General features: G+C 43.9%; 1 protein-coding gene across 4 annotated transcripts in view; it reads right to left on the bottom strand.

Annotated features, from left to right (window-relative positions):
* LOC311121036 (transcriptional enhancer factor TEF-1) overlaps positions 1-19,158 on the bottom strand; it is a 33,161-nt gene extending 14,003 nt beyond the window's left edge. For all 4 annotated transcript variants that reach the window (XM_084195576.1, XM_084195577.1, XM_084195578.1 and 1 more), the window contains exon 1: positions 18,903-19,158. In XM_084195576.1, the coding sequence (XP_084051702.1) occupies positions 18,903-19,104 (202 nt within the window). In that variant the 5' untranslated portion in view covers positions 19,105-19,158. The remainder of the gene's footprint in view (positions 1-18,902) is intronic.
* Between the last annotated feature and the right edge of the window lie 1,585 nt (positions 19,159-20,743).

The raw sequence follows: 20,743 nt of genomic DNA, 5'->3' as shown, positions 1-20,743 counted from the left end.
ACCACCTAATGCAGATACTGCACATGAGGATGGTGTATAAAGTGGAAGTATAGAACAAGCGTAGTGGAGGTGGTTATTGAGGTGATGGCAGGCAGGTCTGGGTTGTTAGGCTGGGGCTGTATGTGCTGCCTGTTGTTTGTGTAGTGTCACACCGAGGCAGCCAGGCTGAATCCTCCACCTGTTGTGAACCCAGCGCTCTGTTCAGGTGTGTCAGATGAAAGGAGGGCCAGTCTGGGTATTGCCCCTTGAGTTACTGCCATTAACAACACCTGGCGAGGGGGTGTTTTTTTTCTCTCTCGCTCTCTCCCTCTCTCTCTCTTGCTCTCTCGCTCTCTCTCTCGCTTTCTCCCTCAGTCTTATTCTTGGATGCCAGAGGGGTTTGGATGCCAAGATGTTTGCTTTCACTATTTTATAAAATGTATTAGCCCCTAGTTTCACTACTGGCTCTATATATAAGCATTTCAAATGTTCAGTTTCTTTTGAAAGAAGACACCCTGATGTAGCAGATTTACCAGTGCCTTTTCAAAATAGCAAATTTAAATCAACACAGTGAAAAAACGGAAGAAATTAAGTAAACACATTTTGTGTAGCGCAACACCTTGCTCCATGTGTCTGCCACACCCAGACAGGTGTTGCTCTGCTGTGTGACGGGGGCTGGGGATTATTGTAGGCGGGGCACCAGGAGGAGGGGTGTGGCGAGAGTTGTGACCCAAGTCTCACCTCCTCACAAGGAGCATTTAGGTAAGGCCAGGGTGACTGAACCAGGTCTCCTTCCCCTGGACAAATAAACATAATCTGGGGATTTCAATCCCGGCCGGGCCACCCAGCGTGCCTGCACTGTAATCTCTACCAGATGAAGCTGGGGGCCGCGCTGTTTTCAATAATTCACACACTGTGTACACATAACATGACAATAAGGGCATTCATGCAGACACCTGATTCCTAGATCAAAGCTCACAAATGCTTATTGCTGAATATTTTTTTTTTTCACCAGGCTGAAAAAAGACTGCTCAGCGGGTCTTGGCGAGCTTGCTTTCTTTCCTGTGTTTCCACTGCAAAACAACATTTGCAAAAAAAAGCAACTGGCCACATTCAGGACTCTGAATCCACTTTATTCAACCACCCTCCCCCTACACAAAAAGTTTCTAAGGGGCAGTACTGTGTCTCCCATAAACTAATCAACACTTGTGTTTTCCTCAGGGAGATGTGGCACAGTGCCTGGAGTCATGGTGGTAGAGAAGTTACCCCTGTTGAGAGTTCTAATTCAACATTTTAAAGTCAGGCCTTTTCATTTTACTGGAACCTAAGCAGTGCCACATTACTTTCTTCCTCCCTCTCTCTCTTTACTTTTCATTCACACTTTTCAAGTAGAGTTGGTTTCAAGTAAATGTTTGGGTTTTTAATTTCCTCTTTTAAAAGCACATTACATAATTGGAAACAATTGTCATTGGATCAAACAAGCTTTTCGATGTCATGAATGTTTTGACTTTACTAAATTGAAAGAAGTAATTAAATTCATACAAATGAGAACAATAAATTCAAAACAGATTGACAGATTATTTCAATAAGAATCAACAGATCATTATGCCCTAAACAGTGAGAACCAATAGCATTGAGGGGGGTGAAAAGATAGAACCTTTCCTCCGCATGAACATCAGGGTCCCAGCTCTGCTTCATCACACATTATTATTTCAACTCTGTGGGAGGTAAGAGTCAGAGCTGACATGAGCTGTTCATCTTATTTAGTGAGGTATACGACTGGGTTGAATTATTACCCCTAAAGACACTGAAGCAGCAGCCTGTGACCTCTCATTCCAGCACTGCACAGCTCCCCTGTTTTACTCCACTGTCTGTCAACACATTGGTTAACACCTTCTCCCAAGGCAAGACCAGACTGTTACGCTGGCCTGGCCTCTCTGCATCTCCTCACGCATTCCCTCCAGAAGTTTCCCGCTGGGCAAAAGAGACCCTGCATCGTAACAGATGATGCCCTGGGCATCCGCCTGAGTTACAGAGCGCTGGAATGGAATGGCTGAGGGGGAAGCTCTCAATCTTTGGGAGTTGGGAACATCGTAAGGAAACATTATTTAATTTTCACTCAGGTTGACGGGTGGATAGTTGTGCCTCACTGGAGGAAGACAGGGAAAGTCACGGCGAGGGGATGGGGGTTGACTGAGGGAGTTGACTCTTGAAGGAGGGTTCTTGTTGTCACTCAAAGCAGCAGGAAAAGGATTAGATATTTATGGTGTGACCCCCAGAGTAGAGTCATGTTGCTAGGCATGCTCTGTGTATTCCTTCCCCTGGTAAGAATGCTTTCCTCTGAATCTCAATGACCCTGAAGGTCTTGGGGCATATCAATGGCACTCAAACCACAGCACCACAAAGAGCCAGTGGGTCCACTCTTCCTGGGGTTGTCCCCCAGCAGCTGATTCTTCATTCAGTCAGACATCTAATTTGGACCTTAGCATCCTTCCTCCTTGGGAGGATCCTGGGACAGCCTCACCATGGTCCCTAGCTCTGTTGGTTGTGTTACAATAGTAGTAAAGAATTAAGTCACAGTCCACTCAAGCCTGACCACAGGAATACACTTTTTCTGCCCCTGCAATAAAAAATAGAATCAAATCAAATGTTATTTGTCACATGAGCCGAATACAACGGGTGTAGACTTAGCCGTGAAATGCTTGCTTACAAGCCCTTCCCAACGATGCAGAGTTACAAAATAATCATAAAAAGAAAAATAGTAACACAAAAGGAATAAAATACACAAGAATGGAGCTATATACAGGGAGTACCAGTACCAGATGAGGTATTTGAGGTAGATATGTACATGAAGGCAGGGTAAAGTGACTAGGCAGCAGGATAGATAATAATAAGAGTAAAATAAAGAACAGAGTAGCAGCAGCATATGATGAGTGTAAAAGTGTGTGTGTGTGTGTGTATGTGAATGCATGTGGGTTTTCTGTGAAAGTGTCAGTGTAGTGTGTGTATATAGTGTGTATATATAGTGTTGTGAGTGTGCATAGATTCAGTGCAAGATAGGGTCAGTGCAGATAGTCCGGGTAACCATTAATTAACTGTTTAGCAGTCTTATGGCTATTTAGCAGTCTTATGGCTTGGGGGTAGAAGCCGTCTCGAAGCCTGTTGGTCCGAGAGCCAATGCTCCGGAAAGTTTGCCGGACGGTAAGGGTGCACAAACACTTTTAATAGGATAATGTTTCAATTCAACATTTTGTGGATGACCTGCTGCTTAGGCCTATTAGCTGTCATGGTTCATACAGCAGCACAACTTCTTTCATGGTTTTAAACATCTATGGTATGTAGTTATTGTAGCACATTCCACCATTAAACTGTAAAATGAAGACCATGTTTTTAAGTGAGACTGCAGTAGTCTATGAGGTTAACTGGCCTGGCTGGAAAGTCCCCCCCTTGCTCTATCCCTCCCTGGACAGTTGGGGTTTACACAGCTGCTGTGCCCCCATCCAACACCCCCCTACTGCCAGCCCCCACCCTGCCTCTACCCCTCCCCACCCCACTCATACCCCCTCTGGTGCTGCTGGAGTCTGCTGCCAAAAAACAAAACAGACTCCCAGCTTATTTACAACTCCTCCACTTTCCCTAGGCGTATTCTGACAATGTTCCATCACACTTCTTTGAGTAACATTAGCATTACTCAGTTTGATTCCCTCTTTAGCAATAATTTCCTCTGAACTTTATAGAGTCTTTCTCAACGTTTCAAAAATCCCAACTGCGATAGGATTTTTTGAACTTCATTTACAAGTAAGAGTTCAGGTGGGCCTTCGCTTCAGCAAACAAAGGAAAGGTGGGGTGCTCAACGACAATGACAAATCATGAGAAGGGCTTAACAAGAAAAACTTCCTTGTTTCTATAATGGTGTTGCCTTGATTTTGGGGGTCTCTGTGTCTCCGGATTCACAGACACCCAAATATCTCCTATGTATATTTTTACATGGCCTATTGATTAACCAGACACACTATTTCTCTTATTATTAGTATTATTTTGTACTATAATTTGCCATTTACCTTGAAACATATTAGCATTATTATGTTCTTACATTGTTGTCTCAATGGGCCACTAGGCTATGAATAGGAGCTAAGTGCAATGGTCAGGTAACTCTGAGGAAGACGTCAGCTTGACGTCGAAACATCAGTCACCTGTTCGCATCCTGTACAATGCATTAAAGTGAGCTAAAACAAATCAATCTCTGCTTTTTTTGTTGAGTGCTCCAACTCCTTGAGTCCTTTTGGATGTTTTTTTTGGTAAGCCCTTCTCATCATTTATATGTCTTGACTCGCTCTCCTCTTCCGTTCTCCTCACATTACTGTCTCTGTATTCAAATGAATCACTGCTAACAAAACTTCCATCATTAGCTGCTCTATGGAAAGGAGAGAAAAGCTGAATCTTGCAGGAGATACAGTATATTGATGTTTGAGTTGAAGTTAGGTCATCCTACATGTGTAGGCCACATGTCCTTCTGCTCCAGCCCGTATTCTAAAGTATCCTGCTACTTATGTCCTTCTGCTCCAGCCCATATTCTAAAGTATCCTGCTACTTATGTCCTTCTGCTCCAGCCCGTATTCTAAAGTATCCTGCTACTTATGTCCTTCTGCTCCAGCCCGTATTCTAAAGTATCCTGCTACTTATGTCCTTCTGCTCCAGCCCGTATTCTAAAGTATCCTGCTACTTATGTCCTTCTGCTCCAGCCCGTATTCTAAAGTATCCTGCTACTTATGAGTGGTGAGTGACACCAGGGGAAGACAGGTGGTGCTGTGGTCTGACTATTGTCACCTGCCAGGGGAACAGCAGTGCTAGAGCCTCATCTGAAGAAGTGAATGAGATGGAACAATAGCCTGGGTCATGTGGCCATAATATCCACTGAATACATATGGTATGAGAGCTTAATTTCGCTCTAAAATGGAGCTGACCCTCCAGAACTTGAACTCGGCCCAGACACACATGTTCTCACCCATGGCAGTGATGATAAATATCTCCAGAGGGTGAGCTGGTCAATTATATAAGTATGAGTGAGCTTGATGTGCATAAATCTGCCATTGATCATGCACCCATCCTTAGCATCTCCACTGGCGTATCAATGAAAAGATGATTCGATCTGAATAGGCCCCAAAGCCATGCACCCGCATATGATAAACATTGGGATAATTTAGGTTATGGTGTAATAAACATTTTAACTGCCTTGGTTACATCCTTTGAGTGGTAATAACAACGCTTTGCTGAAGTCTTTTTCCCTCCTGCTTTTAAAGGCGCTCATTTCCTGTAGCAGCACTTTTGTTTAATGCAGGCACAACCACAGTCACATCTGGTCCGGCGGTGGGCGATGATGTCAATGGATGTTGAGACTGTGCTGGGCCTGGCTCCATGGCAGCCAGCGGAGCGCTCGCTCATGTGGTTTTAACTCTCTCCTCTTAGTAGGAGCACAGGACACGCCTTGGACAGCACAGGGGGCAACCTCTCGCCCACAAGCCCCGCCCCACCAAACATATCTATCATTCAAGTGTCACTTGTCAAAGCCCAAAAGGAACCACCAATGTGATTTCGCCCAGTCTTAACCTGAATTAGACCTGTGAAAGCTTAACATGCTGTAAGATGTTAGGGCACTCCTCAGTCATTATCTCAACCCAATATTTAGAACCTTGTGATGTTGGAAGAACTACTGGGTAAAGCACCTAATACAAATTCCCCTGTCTGAAAACATTAATTTGTTAGTCAAGGAGCACTACAGGGGACTTTCTCAAACCAGAGAAAGTGCTTCCTTGTTTTGTTTCTCTCTCTCTCTCTCTCTCTCTCTCTCTCTCTCTCTCTCTCTCTCTCTCTCTCTCTCTCTCTCTCTCTCTCTCTCTCTCTCTCTCTCTCTCTCTCTCTCTCTCTCTCTCTCTCTCTCTCTCTCTCTCTCTCTCTCTCACACACACAGAGACACAGAGACAGGCATCTATGTAAGTGTTGATTACATAGATGGCATTGATCCTTTTCCATTGGGTTTCCTGTCCCAGAATGCAGTGTGGGCCAGAGGCCAGCCTCTCTCTCTATGTGGATGGAGTAGCAGGTTCAGACAATAGGCCTGACTTCCCTGTCATCCCTGATAGATGACTCAGGGGTCTCAGGCTGACATTAGCATCACAGTAGACTAAACCAACAATATGGAGGCATTCAGCAGGAGGGTCCCTGGCTGGGTCAGGGTGTGGGTAGAGGAGGCAGGAAGCCTTTTACTTGACAAGAACAACGGCACACTGGGAAACAGCGCTTGCCAAGAGGAGAACCTGTCACTAACAATAAAGGAGACTTGTGGCCTGGAAGTTAAACAGGTGACAGACAATGGTATCCTAGGTTTGGCTGTCAGTTTCAAGTAACCTACATTTGAATATGTACAAAATAATACTATTTTTATTTTTACGGAACGATAGCCCAGATTTTATAACCATTAAACATAACTACACTGCAAAAGTATGTTGTTTGTATTGGTGTTAATTGTACAAAACTAATTATTGCTGAGCTGCCAAGGTGAACAAAACAATAGATCTGTCCTTTGAGCGAGAGGCTAGTTGAAACAATTCCAGTGCTTCTAAAAATAAAGGCTTGAAGTTGGTAAGATCCTGCAGGTGTTTCCCCATGAAGATGTGCCTCAAAGAAACTCCCTCCCCTCTTCCTCCTCCCCCTTTTCTTCAAATCCCTGCTCTCTCATGGTTATAATTAGGGTCAGAGGGAGAGGGGGCTCAGCCCCTTATGCCAGTGAAATCCATTTAGAAAGAGGATAACGTCTGCTGATCCCAACATCTGACCGCAGCCAACCAGCTCCCTATTATGGGTGGCTTAACTCCTCCCCACCCCCCGTATTTAAAGCGTGGTGCCCCAAGAAAGACTTCAAGGCCAAAGTCGGCACGTCGACGATCACACACACTCAGGCCATTCTTAGGGTCACAATAGTTTACCCCCACGATGACACACACACACACGTCCCACCCATCCCTCCTAGCTTTTACAAACTGAAAGTTTAAGCCTATACATCTTCCCGAGAGGCCATCTGTGCGTGTGTCCATCTGCCTCCTGCTGAGAGGGCAAGGTCACACACAAACACACGTATACACATCTACATTCTACACATTCAGCTTGCTGTAATAACCCATCACGTGGTGCCATGCTGCTGAGTAAGAGGAAATAATTATTAATAAAGACCATATGTTTGTTTTTTGTGCAAATCGTTTTCAAGAAGGTTGTTATGAATTATTTTAAGTGAAACGTTGTGAGAGATTCTGATTTGTCATCTGCAATCTGTACATCCATTGCAGCCTCCACCCAAAATTTCACAATCCATGATTTGACTATTTCATTTGTGGAGCCTGCTGTGTGCCTCTGTAAATGTAGGGCAGGCTCCTTAATGTCTCTGGGAGAAAGAAGCAGAACATCAGTGGCTCTTTGCTTTTGGCTCTGACCTCGGCCCCCACACTCAATATGGGTATTTCTCATTCATTCATACAGCCACAACCACAACAATTCAGTGCTCATTTGAAACAGAAAAATGAAAATATTTATACCAATCCATGAGGGCACTTATGTAACACTGAAGAAGAAATGTGAAGAGCTAATGAATTTGGTTTGAAAAGTAATTAAGTACTGTGTCCCCTCCTCAGGACTTCTCAAACAGGCCGGTGGGGCAGACAGAAACCACAGAGATTCATATCACCCATTTACAAAACACGAATGCCCTCAAATAACTCACTAAACTCACATATGGGCTTACACAAACAGATTATGTTTTTAAGATGATGTTTACATAATATCATGTTTAGTATTAAAAATGCAGTATAAAATGAGCTCCACAAACAAAAAGGCTAAATCCAGTCCACTTTCAAAGACATAGATATAATGATGTTCCCAATCTTTTACATAACCTTTAGCATACAATGTGAATTGATGGAAAGTAACATGCAAATGTAATGACATGATTGTCATTTTAGAAATAGGCAGACTTTTACTCAAAACTCCATTTACAGTATTTCTCTAACAACAGTGTGCTAGTAATCAACAAATATGTTGCATAACTACCATAAACCTATCGTTTAATGCTCATATACTTCTGTCTAAAATGTATTCATCTATGAGAAGATAAGGTCTTATATTTGCTGAAGTATAATCTCATTTTCTCTTAGATACACTCTGATTTCAAGTGATTCATCTATCCCATTTCTGCAGTTTGTTGAGTTGTGGTTTCTAATGTGGGGACTTTGCTGACTGGTTGAGAAAATAGAAGTAGTTCCTTCTGATGATTAGGGCTACAAAGGGTGAGCTCTTCTATGGAACGGCTAGGCTATATTTGTGGTCTTAAGCAAGCAAAGAACAAACAGAGCAGCAGACCCCAAACCTGAGTAATGTTTCTCATTCAGTCGTCGAGCCGTCCAACAATATCCGCTACTTAATCATTGTCATGAGATATAACTGTTGTTCCACAGTGAGTAACAGCAACCAGGATCTACAAGCATTCAGTGGTAATAGACCATCACTTTCACCCGCAGAAAGTGGCCAGCTGAATAGGCTTCGCCAAGTTCTCGCGACTCCTGATACACATCCATAATTCAACCCAGTGGAGGTCGGCGCTCACTGTGTTTAGTCTTCAGGCCTGATTAATGGATCAAAAGTCTCATTAGGTGGCTGGAAATCTGACTGCTGATCAATTAATTTCTCCTTACAATGTCCTTTGTATGTAATTAATACCTCTTTAAAAATCTATTTATTTCTGCCAACACCAAAAAGAAATCAATACTTCACTTTAACTGACCTTAAAGTGAGATAAAAGCCCAGTGAGTGGTTGAGGTAATGAGTCAGGTTAACCGTGAGAGATTAAAGGTGGGGTATTTTCTCTCCAGCTAACGGGACATCAGATATCAACAGGTCACTGACCCGGGTCTTCATGGAGACACAGAGAGGATTACACCAGCTAACCTCTGCTAAATGGTGACTGTGTTTTGGACAGGGGCGAGGAGTTAGGGCTCTACGTCCTTTCTCCCTGGCCTGTCCTGCTTTGGCGAGCCTGCGGCTGAGTCCTACTCCCCCCTCTCAGAGCAATATATGGGCTCACCGGGGAACAATTAACGCAGCCAGCACTCGTCTGAATCACTCTATCAATTAGGAGCCACTGAGTATATCATCACATACATTACTGTAGAGGCAGGCCTGGCCGTTGGGTCGGGGTGTGTCTTTCAGGAGTAGTGGGGGAGGAGGAGGAGAGAGAGAAGGAGGGAGGGAGGGGGGGGTGAAATAAACAACCAGTCGGACTGGCTGCTGGACTCATCTGTGAGGACGGCAGTAATTAGGAGTCCCCTGAGGAACTCGTAGCGGAGCGCGGCCGATGTGTGAACATGACGCTGGCTGGCAGGGAGGCACCCCCACCCGCCTCCTCACAGGGTTAAATCAATATTTTCAATCTCTTAGGATCAATCCGGCATCTGAACACAAAGAAAAACCTGTTAGCGGCGACCAATATGTGTAAATGAAAAGCCCAACTTTGTGGCCCTGATGTAGTCTGCCTCTCCTTCTCCCTGCTTCTCTTTAACTCACACAGGCTGAAAGTAAAAACCTCATCTCTCAAAGTTGAGGGAATTCTATCCTTTTCCAACAGAGAAATCCCACACAATCCTCTCTGTCAAGGCTGTAACAGTCGGACAGCTCCAATCAGTCTAGAAGAGATAGCTGCCGGTGATACAGACGAAACACGATAGATAGTAAACGATACATAGTAAATGTGCCCAATGTGATCATTTCTATGCTGTTGAGATCTGAGTATGTAAGTCTTCTAAGAGCAGCTCCTTTGTCTGCTTCTCTGCGATAAACACTGTGCAGTGTTGTCAAGGTTAGTATATCTCCTGCCTGTTCTTCATGATCCTCTTCACGAACAGACTAACAGTGTCTACAGTTGAGAATCCTATACTCTTTGCCTTGGACATACAATTGCAGGCTTCAACATCTGCTGCAATGACAGGCTTCAACAATGACAGGCTTTAGGAGCACTGGTTGAAAAATATAGAGGTACGGTACATATTCCATTCTTACATTGATTACACAGAATGGTTTCATCAGTGTAGAATGGTTGGTCTCATCAGTACAAAGGGTTTCATAAATATAAAATGGTGCCATCATCAGTGTTAAACTGATGCTCTACATGAATGGAGAGCATCAGAGACACTGCATCTTTAAGAAGCCCAGAGTTCCAGCGTTTTACTCAAACAAAAGCAGCCAATTGGGAGCGTGCAACCTGAAACCAGCGCAGCTCTAAAGAGACTCACACAGGCTTCACTGCTGGGACACACCCCATAAAGTCCCTGACACACACAGGCAGCAGAATATTCCCTACTAACCTAACCCTGCTCTCACATGGAAACATTTCCTGATAAAACGTTGAGCAAACTTCACCATGGTCAAATCACAACTGAGCACACAGTAACTCTCTGTAGTCTCTCTTCCCCGCAGGTCAGGAATTACATGGCAACTTTAGAAAGCACTCTTTCTTCTCTTGTTAGAAAAGGATGGGACTTGAACGCCTGAGGATTATTCATACAAAAAAATCTAGATTGTGTCCTTTACATGGGAAAAACAAACATTGTATTTTTTGGTGGGAGTGAATCTTTTGTACAATCATTTAATGATAAAAACAGCCTCAGTGTTGATCTTCTTAGGACACAGAGGTCCGTGTTTATGTGTGTGTGCTCGTGTGTGCATGTGTGTGTGTTTAGCCTACATGCATGTATGTGTGTCTGCTTTGTCTGTGTATAAATTTGTCTGGGTTCACAGTCTCTAAAAAAGCCATCTGAGATTCCATGGTACATTCCATTCTGATGAGGAGCCTGTCTGGACATTGATAAACCAACTGCGGTCCTGACCTACAAAAGACAAACCGGGCTGCATCAGAGGCAGATGTGACTGCTGTTCATAATAGACATACCATCTACTGTATGCTGATGGATTTACATAATATACAAAAAAGTCACTAAATGTCACGAAACAAATCCAGTGGAAAGAGATTTACAAAGATTTTCCTTCATCTAACCATGCCATATGGATACACCAAAAGTATCCGCAATATTCAAGAACTTTGCACGCTATCTCCGTTCCTATTGCTGCGTCTGCGAGTAAGCCGTCTCTTTAGCACCATTTAAGCTCCTGCCAATAGCATCCCGTCACCCACTGGTCAACAAATAACAACAACAAGAGCCCAGGGCCCATTGTTCTGGCTGAGCAGCCAAGCGTGGTGCAATCCCCCAACAACCTGAGGCTGGTTAATGCAGCAGGCAGGCAGGCAGGAGACAGGAATCTAAGACAAGTGCCAACATGCCATGTCTAGTCACACCTCACACAGGGTCACTTCAGTATCAACACAGGTCAACACTGGGGTCTACATGCTGGGGAGATCCTAACTAAGAATAATAGTAAAAGGAAATATATATTTTTTTTAAGGATATGTGTGTATGTGTATGTATGTGTGTGTGTATGTATATATATATATATATATATATATATATGTATATATACAGTGGGGGAAAAAAGTATTTAGTCAGCCACCAATTGTGCAAGTTCTCCCACTTAAAAAGATGAGAGAGGCCTGTAATTTTCATCATAGGTACACATCAACTATGACAGACAAAATCACATTGTAGGATTTTTTATGAATTTATTTGCAAATTATGGTGGAAAATAAGTATTTGGTCAATAACAAAAGTTTCTCAATACTTTGTTATATACCCTTTGTTGGCAATGACACAGGTCAAACGTTTTCTGTAAGTCTTCACAAAGTTTTCACACACTGTTGCTGGTATTTTGGCCCATTCCTCCATGCAGATCTCCTCTAGAGCAGTGATGTTTTGGGGCTGTCGCTGGGCAACACGGACTTTCAACTCCCTCCAAAGATTTTCTATGGGGTTGATATCTGGAGACTGGCTAGGCCACTCCAGGACCTTGAAATGCTTCTTACGAAGCCACTCCTTCGTTGCCCGGGCGGTGTGTTTGGGATCATTGTCATGCTGAAAGACCCAGCCACGTTTCATCTTCAATGCCCTTGCTGATGGAAGGAGGTTTTCACTCAAAATATCACGATACATGGCCCCATTCATTATTTCCTTTACACGGATCAGTCGTCCTGGTCCCTTTGCAGAAAAACAGCCCCAAAGCATGATGTTTCCACCCCCATGCTTCACAGTAGGTATGGTGTTCTTTGGATGCAACTCAGCATTCTTTGTCCTCCAAACACGACGAGTTGAGTTTTTACCATAAAGTTCTATTTTGGTTTCATCTGACCATATGACATTCTCCCAATCCTCTTCTGGATCATCCAAATGCACTCTAGCAAACTTCAGACGGGCCTGGACATGTACTGGCTTAAGCAGGGGGGCACGTCATGCACTGCAGGATTTGAGTCCCTGGCGGCGTAGTGTGTTACTGATGGTAGGCTTTGTTACTTTGGTCCCAGCTCTCTGCAGGTCATTCACTAGGTCCCCCCGTGTGGTTCTGGGATTTTTGCTCACCGTTCTTGTGATCATTTTGACCCCACGGGGTGAGATCTTGCATGGAGCCCCAGATCGAGGGAGATTATCAGTGGTCTTGTATTCCATTTCCTAATAATTGCTCCCACAGTTGATTTCTTCAAACCAAGCTGCTTACCTATTGCAGATTCAGTCTTCCCAGCCTGGTGCAGGTCTACAATTTTGTTTCTGGTGTCCTTTGACATCTCTTTGGTCTTGGCCATAGTGGAGTTTGGAGTGTGACTGTTTGAGGTTGTGGACAGGTGTCTTTTATACTGATAACAAGTTCAAACAGGTGCCATTAATACAGGTAACGAGTGGAGGACAGAGGAGCCTCTTAAAGAAGAAGTTACAGGTCTGTGAGAGGCAGAAATCTTGCTTGTTTGTAGGTGACCAAATACTTATTTTCCACCATAATTTGCAAATAAATTCATAAAAAATCCTACAATGTGATTTTCTGGATTTTTTTCCTCAATTTGTCTGTCATAGTTGACGTGTACCTATGATGCAAATTACAGGCCTCTCTCATCTTTTTAAGTGGGAGAACTTGCACAATTGGTGGCTGACTAAATACTTTTTTTCCCCACTGTGTGTATATATATATATATATATATATATATATATATATATGTGTATATATATATGTATATATATATGTATATATGCGAGAAAAAAAGAAAAAAAACAGACAATTACATTGACGGAAGTTACAATCTATCTGCAATATTAAAGCTGATCTACCCCCTAAACAAATAAAAAATAAAAATATATAAAATAATAAAATATAAAAATAAAGAATAATAGTACTTGATCATCAAAAAAGCTGAGAATCTAGATTAAAATCTATTCTAATGTAAATTGATTACATTACAATTACATAAGTGATATGAAATCCAGTTTGAAATACAACCAGACCTGTTTCTATCACCTGTCCTCATAATCTTCGAGCTGGGCCTATTGAACGAACACACACACGTCTCTCTCTTAATTGCCACGGGCACAAAACAACAACAGGTGCAGGCAAGCAGCAGCAGGATTGTCAGCGGTGAGCTTGGTTTAAAGTGACAGCACAAAGAGCACATATAAAAGGTACCCTCCTCGAATTTTAGATGCTGAAATGTCATGTGCCTTTGAGTCTTGTTTTACAGCAACAGTCTCCCTTTGAAAATCCGACAGAATTTTAAGGAGCAGACAATTGGAAGCATTGTCCCTGAGAGTAAACTAAATATACTGTAGAGAGTGGGGAAGAGCGGACAGCAAACAATCAGAGAGATGGGCAGATAGAAGCAGAAACATCTTCACTGACTGACCCAGGATGACTACATAACTTTGGTGTGTCAACCTCTGAACTCATGACCTTTAAATCCTTTACATTATTCAACACAACCCCCTGCTAGTCTCACAATGCCAACATCCAGCCCGTTCAGACTGAACTCAGATTACACTTCAAGGGTTCCTCTTATCAAGAGAAAAATATATAATATAATTGGAATTTGGCCTTCATGTGTGTAAAAACACAGTAGTGCTCCATTGCCACAATGGCTCAGGAACAAAGAGGGGATTATTGTGGAGGTGTCTGATGCCTATCTGGCCTGAAGTTCCGCACACTCCAATCTGTGTGAATGCAGGTGACTCAGGGAGCCTGAGCTGATCCCAGAATTCCTCATTATCCGCCCAGCGGGGGATCTCAGGTCCGCTCGCTGTCTCTGGAAGCACTGCGGGGCCGGCGAGGCGGGCCCCAGAGGAGCACAGAGCTGGGCCATCGGGGGTGAGCCAGGTCTGCTCATTATGCCTAACTCATCCTTGGCATCCCTGCAAACCAAGTGCCACTTAGTGCCCGTGGGAGGGGCATGGGTCGGCCAACTGATGAGATGACAGAGCACACAGCATTGCAGTAATGGGAAAGCTTTGTTTCAAAAGACACAAGAAGGACCTAGGCATATACGTGGACTGTATGTGGACTGATAGTGTCTCCAATCTCCAGAAGGGTAATGTTTTGCCAACCAGATGGACAGAATCGTATGTAAAGCCCTGTCTTACCTGTACCTTAGCCATCAAGTTGAAATGACAGAAAGCAGTAAACATTTTCGACCTCTAAACTCAACAGATGCAGTGTAGTGATTGGCCATGCCCAGATAGGGCCCAATCAGACAGCCTCCAGGAGCAGAGCACCTCTGAGTTCCCCAGACAGATGGTAGTTTCACACATCATAATCATTACTGTTGCCATGGCTTCACTGCTCCATCACAAACATATTGTGATATTTAGACTGGTTTATGATAGCTGTGCCAGTGCTTTGTCTACAGTGATGTGAAGTGGAATTATTTGCTGTGGTACGTAACGCACACACCAGAGGAGTTAAACAGCTCTGCTATGGAAAACATGAATTAGAAACAGCCATTCTTTGAAAGTGATGGGTGTAAAATACAAGAAATGTGGCTATAGGCATCACCTAGGAAAATTGAAAGAATTCAGATTTACTTTGGCAGCAGTAAAATGGGAACGATTCACTCGTATTTCACGACTAGCGTGTAAATGCAAATACACAGTGAATACATTTATAATGTGGGGCATGTCATTTCATGCATCAACCCTATTTCTGGGTTGAGTTAAATAGTGGCTTGCACAGCAGGTGAATTATGTAAGTAAGCAACAGTGTTGGGGGCTTGGGGCCACAGCCACTTTCTCACTGTGCTTTTCATGATCCTCTCATCAGCCAGCCTAGGGCCAGGGCCAGGCTCTGCCTACCATGCAGCTGTGCTGTTGTTCACCCCAGTCACAATTAACCTCTGAGACTGGGCACGGCGCCAGCCCCGATGAGACTCAGGGCACCAGAAAGCTCTTCAGGTAAACACTGCCACGATAGGCTAAGAAGCCGAAATTAGACATTGTTTTGAACCGAGAGGCAGTTGCTATAGAGACTGTTGCTAATTAACTGCACTCGGCCCGGGGGTACCAAAGGGCTTAAGGGCACTCAGGACGGTTCCTCTTGTGATGAGCTTTATGCACAGTACCCATTGCTATCCCCAGGGTCTCTCATCACCAAAATACCTGCGTCTCCACTCTCCATCTGTCACAGATGCCATGAGAGGAGCGGTGATGGTCTGTCTCTCTGCCCATCAGGACACAACCCTGTGGACCAGGATTACAAGGCTATGTGAGGGGAGATGCTCTATGGTTGGCAGGGCCCGGCTCGCCCTCTTAAAACACAAATCACTGTGGCGTTTCAGACCAATCAATGCCCTCCATCAGCGCTGAGGACCACTTCATGGCTTTCTCATCATCTCTGGTGGCATTCTGAAGTGATGCCCTGCGAGCTAGTGCACCTCACTAATGGAAATCTGTAGCATGCAGGTAGGAACAGACACATATCTAACATCGTAAACAAAACTCTTCAGTTTTTCTCGGGGAAATGCAACAGGTCGGTATGTCTAAAGATGAGGCTCTTGCTGGTAAATCTGCTTTCACGGGGGGATACCTCTAGAGGTATCCCCTTTGTTCTCTGTTTTTGAAACAATGACACTGGCATCATACAGATATCCCAACAATTCATGATTGGTGAGAAAGGAAGGAAGGTGTGAGATTCCTGAGGGAGATGAAGAGGCTGGGTTGTGAGATTCCTCTTGGCTCTCCAGCCAGACACTGTGTCTCCTGTGAGACAACATTGCCTCATTGAGAGCTGCATCTCTCCACAGTTAACAACACCACTGACTACATCCATAGCAGACTACCCTCTAAACATTGGCATTCTTCTAATAATAATAATACAATTTCAATGTTTGATAATTATTATATTTTTGTGCAAAAAGTTTTTCTTAATAAAAAATAACATTTGAGTGAAATTATATTTCGGTAAAATTGCTTGAAGGTAAGATGTTTGTTTCTTACTATTTCCTTAATTACACAGTTATAATATGTAAACAAACACAGGTAAAAAAAATAAAATCAAAACATTCCCAGTAAAAAGGCAGCCTATATTCCGTGCTGGGCAGCGCTACAGTCCTCTTAATGGCTCAGTGAGTATGAGTGGGGTCACAGTTCACGCTATGATGAGTTTGGCACTAGGACCCAGCAACAGCTGCAGGGCTGAACAGAACAGCTAGCATTGCCCCCAGAAAAAGCCAACTAACACACTGAGACCAGTTCCAATCTGCTCCCCTCCACTCCCTGCCCGCCCGCCTCACAGTCCCGCCAAACTTTGTGTTAGTTAGGCACTGAAAGAAGACCACATCCCCCCTCCTCCCTTTAAAAAAAAAAAATAAAAAATCTTCCTCTACACACTGTCTTTCAAAAGCGCTTTCACACAGCTGAACACTGGCACTCGACCTAGTCTGTTTTCAAGGCACAACAAACAACCTTGTTTAGAGCTTTCTTGTGCAGCATGTAAGCTTGTTGTCTTCACATCTTTGGATCCGTTGGCCATTGTGCTACAGAAAAGCAATTAAATTGTGCAGCATGAAAATTAAGAGAGAGTGTTACTCACATAATAATGTCTCCATTAACACATCCCTTGATAAACTTCAGTGGTACTTGAAGCCTTATTTCAATACAAGAAGGATCATCCCACTAGATTTACACACCTGCGCAGGTTGCCTCCAGAACTTCTTCGAGGCATGATACGCTGTGGTGTTCAATCGTTGCTCAGTTGGTATCAAGGGACCTAACGTGTGCCAGGAAAACATTCCCCACACCAGTACACCACTACCACCAGCCTGTACTGTTGACACCAGGCAAAGTCGCTTAGGTCACTCGTTTTGCCCATTCTAACGTTCAATCAAACAGTGAATGCCTTGATGCCTATCTGCCTGCTTTATATAGCAAGCCACGGCCAAGTGACTCACTGTCTGTAGGAGCTAACCATTTTCGTAAACGGGTACCTAATAAACTTTTGTTTTGAGTTTGTATTCCAGTCATTATTTCACTGTGAGTGGTTGACAGCTCTGGCTCAGGGCACAGGGCACAGTGAAAGGCCAAGTCCGGGGACACAGTGTTGGTGAGTATATAAATGCAACTGGATACCCAGCACCTCTGGCATGGTTGACCTCTGCTCAATCCGCCTGATCTCAGGCAGGTCAAGGTACATTCAATACCCCCAATTACACAACCACTGACGGAACAGCTGTAAACACCACTCTGCATGGCACTTCCCTTTACACAGCACTGAAAACAAACAGAGCAGCAGACAATGGATTTTCATGAAAATGAATAACCTTGAATCGGCTATTATCATATTCTTTATGCATCAGCCGAGCCAGCAAAGGCCTATCAATTCTCCCAAGGTTTGCATTTGACACAAAATGTGCTGTGTTATGTTAAATGCTGTTTTGTGGAATTTGTAAAGGTAGAAGTGCCTGAGCTAAAATATAACTGTCTGATGGTAGCCATTAAACAAACTGCATTCTGCAAGGTGTTAAATCTCTTCTCCAAATTAAACTTTTATTTCACCTAATTTGATCTCTTATCGGACAGAAGAATGCGTACAACAAAAAACGAGTCTGCCGTTTTTATTTGAGGATGTCCAGTCTGCACTAGTGAGTCTTGTCCTTAGCATTAATCATTTAAAACTTGCAACGCAAACCTATTTGTCATGCTTTAATCCAGAGCAGGGGGAGTGTGAGTGAGTTTCTTTGGCGCTCCCATTCTGCTTGTAGGGTAGAGGAGAGGAGGTGGTGCTGGGGTGGTGAGCTGGTTGATCGTGTGGTCTGAAGCCTCTTTGTACCGGCAGCTGAGGGGGCTTCACTGCGACTCCTAGACTTTACATTTGGTTTGGCCGGAGGGGTCACATGACAGCTGCAAACGAACACCCCGAGGGGCTTTCTGCTTTCACTTGACACTGACAGGGAGAGAGTCCAACACTGCAGAAAGAAAATATTCCCTCTTTCCATGACATCGCCCAGCCAGGAATGGGGGAGGGGGGGGGGGGGGGGCACAGCTGGTGACAGCCGCAGAACCATCTGCCCCTGACTAATAGTTCATGCTGCTTTCCTTATAGACTTCTACTTCTGCAGAGAAGGGAAATTAATGTATAGCCACCGCCAGGGAGCCCTGAACAGCCTGCATGTCCCACAAATTAATTCCTGATTGACAATTTCACTCCCAGTCTATTGTTTCACTTGTGCTGTCCCTTTATCAACACTGAATCTCTCTGAAAATCTTCCTCAGTCACTTTGGGCACTTTTAAGGTCCCATACCAAGATTATTTGAATGTGTAATGATGATATGCAATTGGTTTTAAAAGTTAAATGTTGTGACTACCATCTGAAAAAATGTATTTAAAAAAACTAGTCACGTATAATTACAAAGGAGGGTAACGCCCCTCTTCCTCCCATGTACCAACCCACATCCCAGACCCCATGTACTCACCGTACATCTTTCCCTCGTCAGATAGAATGATCTTCCTGCGCCCACAGGGGGGATAGATGGCCAGTGCCTCCTGAAAGCTCTGCTCGATGTCGGGGCTCCACACCCCCTCAGCGTCATTGTCTAGGGGCTTGTCTGCCGAGTCGCTCATCCTCTCCATGTCCTCGGCAGGGCTCTCGCTGCCGCTCCAGCTGCTGGGGTCCATGGTGGCGCTTGGGATCTCCAAGCCGAAGTCTGGAGCACACTAGGGAGAGACCTGGAATTCCCAATAAACAAACACAAGCCATCCATCACTCTCCACAGCCCAGACATCTGCCTCCAAGACGACAACACACTGCTCATGGCCACTGGTCAATAGTGTGGTGAGCCAAACAGGAGAGGATTCTTGGCCTGGTTATCTACCTATGATGTTAGGATGACTGTGGTACAGTTTTACTAGTTGCCATGGAAGGGACTAAAACGTTGCTTTATGCTAGTTTTTGTCTGACATTTTAAATGGTACTATTGAAAATCTTTCATGTTAGCTCCCATTTAAAACATATGATGTGATGGAGGTCACGTGCAGCTACTTCGTCACAGGATACATTTTGAGCATGTTGTAGTAGATTCACCTCCTTTACTTATCAACACAGTTACAGCAGAACGCAGAGGTTAAATAGATTAGCAGGCAAATAAAAAATATAAGATTGCAGATATAAATAAAATATGTAAGGAGAGCATAACCCTAAAACACATCCAGTGCACCTGGTATCTCCTGCACAGGAGCAGTTGAAGCCTTTTTAAACCAGCTGTCAGGACTGTCAAATAGACTCTTAAATCTTGATGAAATTCATGTAGGAGAACTATAGAATGTTTATGAGGCAAAAAGAGAAATGGAGAAGCCCACTCAAGAAAGGACACAACCATATCTGTACCACTTTAAATTCCAAACAAAAAAAATTATCCCCTGTCCTCTTTATTCAAGGAAATAGTCTGTTTTCCACATTGTGAATTCCCTTGACATAGAACATTCCATTATGAGATTTTCTTTGCATTTATGCTGTGTAAACAACCTGCTCTGAATTAGATCCCCATTACAAACTCATTCAAACTGCTAGATTATAAGCAAAGGAGGAGGAAATCACATTTAAATTAGAGGCAGAAAAGTACCTAAACTGAAAGTGTCCATCTCTCCACAATCAAAACTATTGTCCACAAAGTGACTCATAAAAGCAATGTAGGTTCTAATGTATTGCTGTAGACAATCATGCTGAGTTGAATTTTAACGGTGAAAATCACAACTGGGGAGTTCATTCGGTGGATGTTTTTGTAGCCCTTCACTGTAGCACCCCCCACTTCCCAGTTTCCCTCCCCAGTCTCCCTCCCTATCCTCCCCTCTCTGTCCACCTTCTCCCTCCCTATCCTCCCCTCTCCCTCCAGACGACCGCTTCCTCTCTAGGCAAGATCCTATTCAAGCAGCACAAGCTGTTGTGAAGTGGGACTAGCAGCATATGTTTCTTCTAGAATGTCGGTTCATGACGGGGGAGAGGGGGGATGGGAGCAAGCTGTTTGGGAGAAAAAAAACTCCCAGAGAGTAGAGGGAGCGTTTACTGAATTCCGTTTTTGTGTGTTGACTGCTGACACTGCAGAACTTACTCACAGACTGATGAGGGAGGGGGGAAAACGCCCATTTCGACCACTAAATGGCTTGGGCTTTTTCTCCAGCCCTGCTCCCCCACCCAGACTGAATAATAAACTACACTGGTAATCACTTCCAGCACGGTCATGATGTGATTGTAATACTTGATCTCAAGCAAGATTTTCTTTACTTCTTCAACAAGTCAAACCCAGTCAAGTTGTAATAG

This window comes from Coregonus lavaretus (genome assembly GCF_964263955.1).
Source record: "Coregonus lavaretus genome assembly, contig: HAP1_SCAFFOLD_2000, whole genome shotgun sequence".
Taxonomy (NCBI): Eukaryota; Metazoa; Chordata; class Actinopteri; order Salmoniformes; family Salmonidae; genus Coregonus; species Coregonus lavaretus.
Note: the sequence above shows the minus strand (reverse complement) of the source record. Positions and strands in the feature narration are given on the sequence as shown.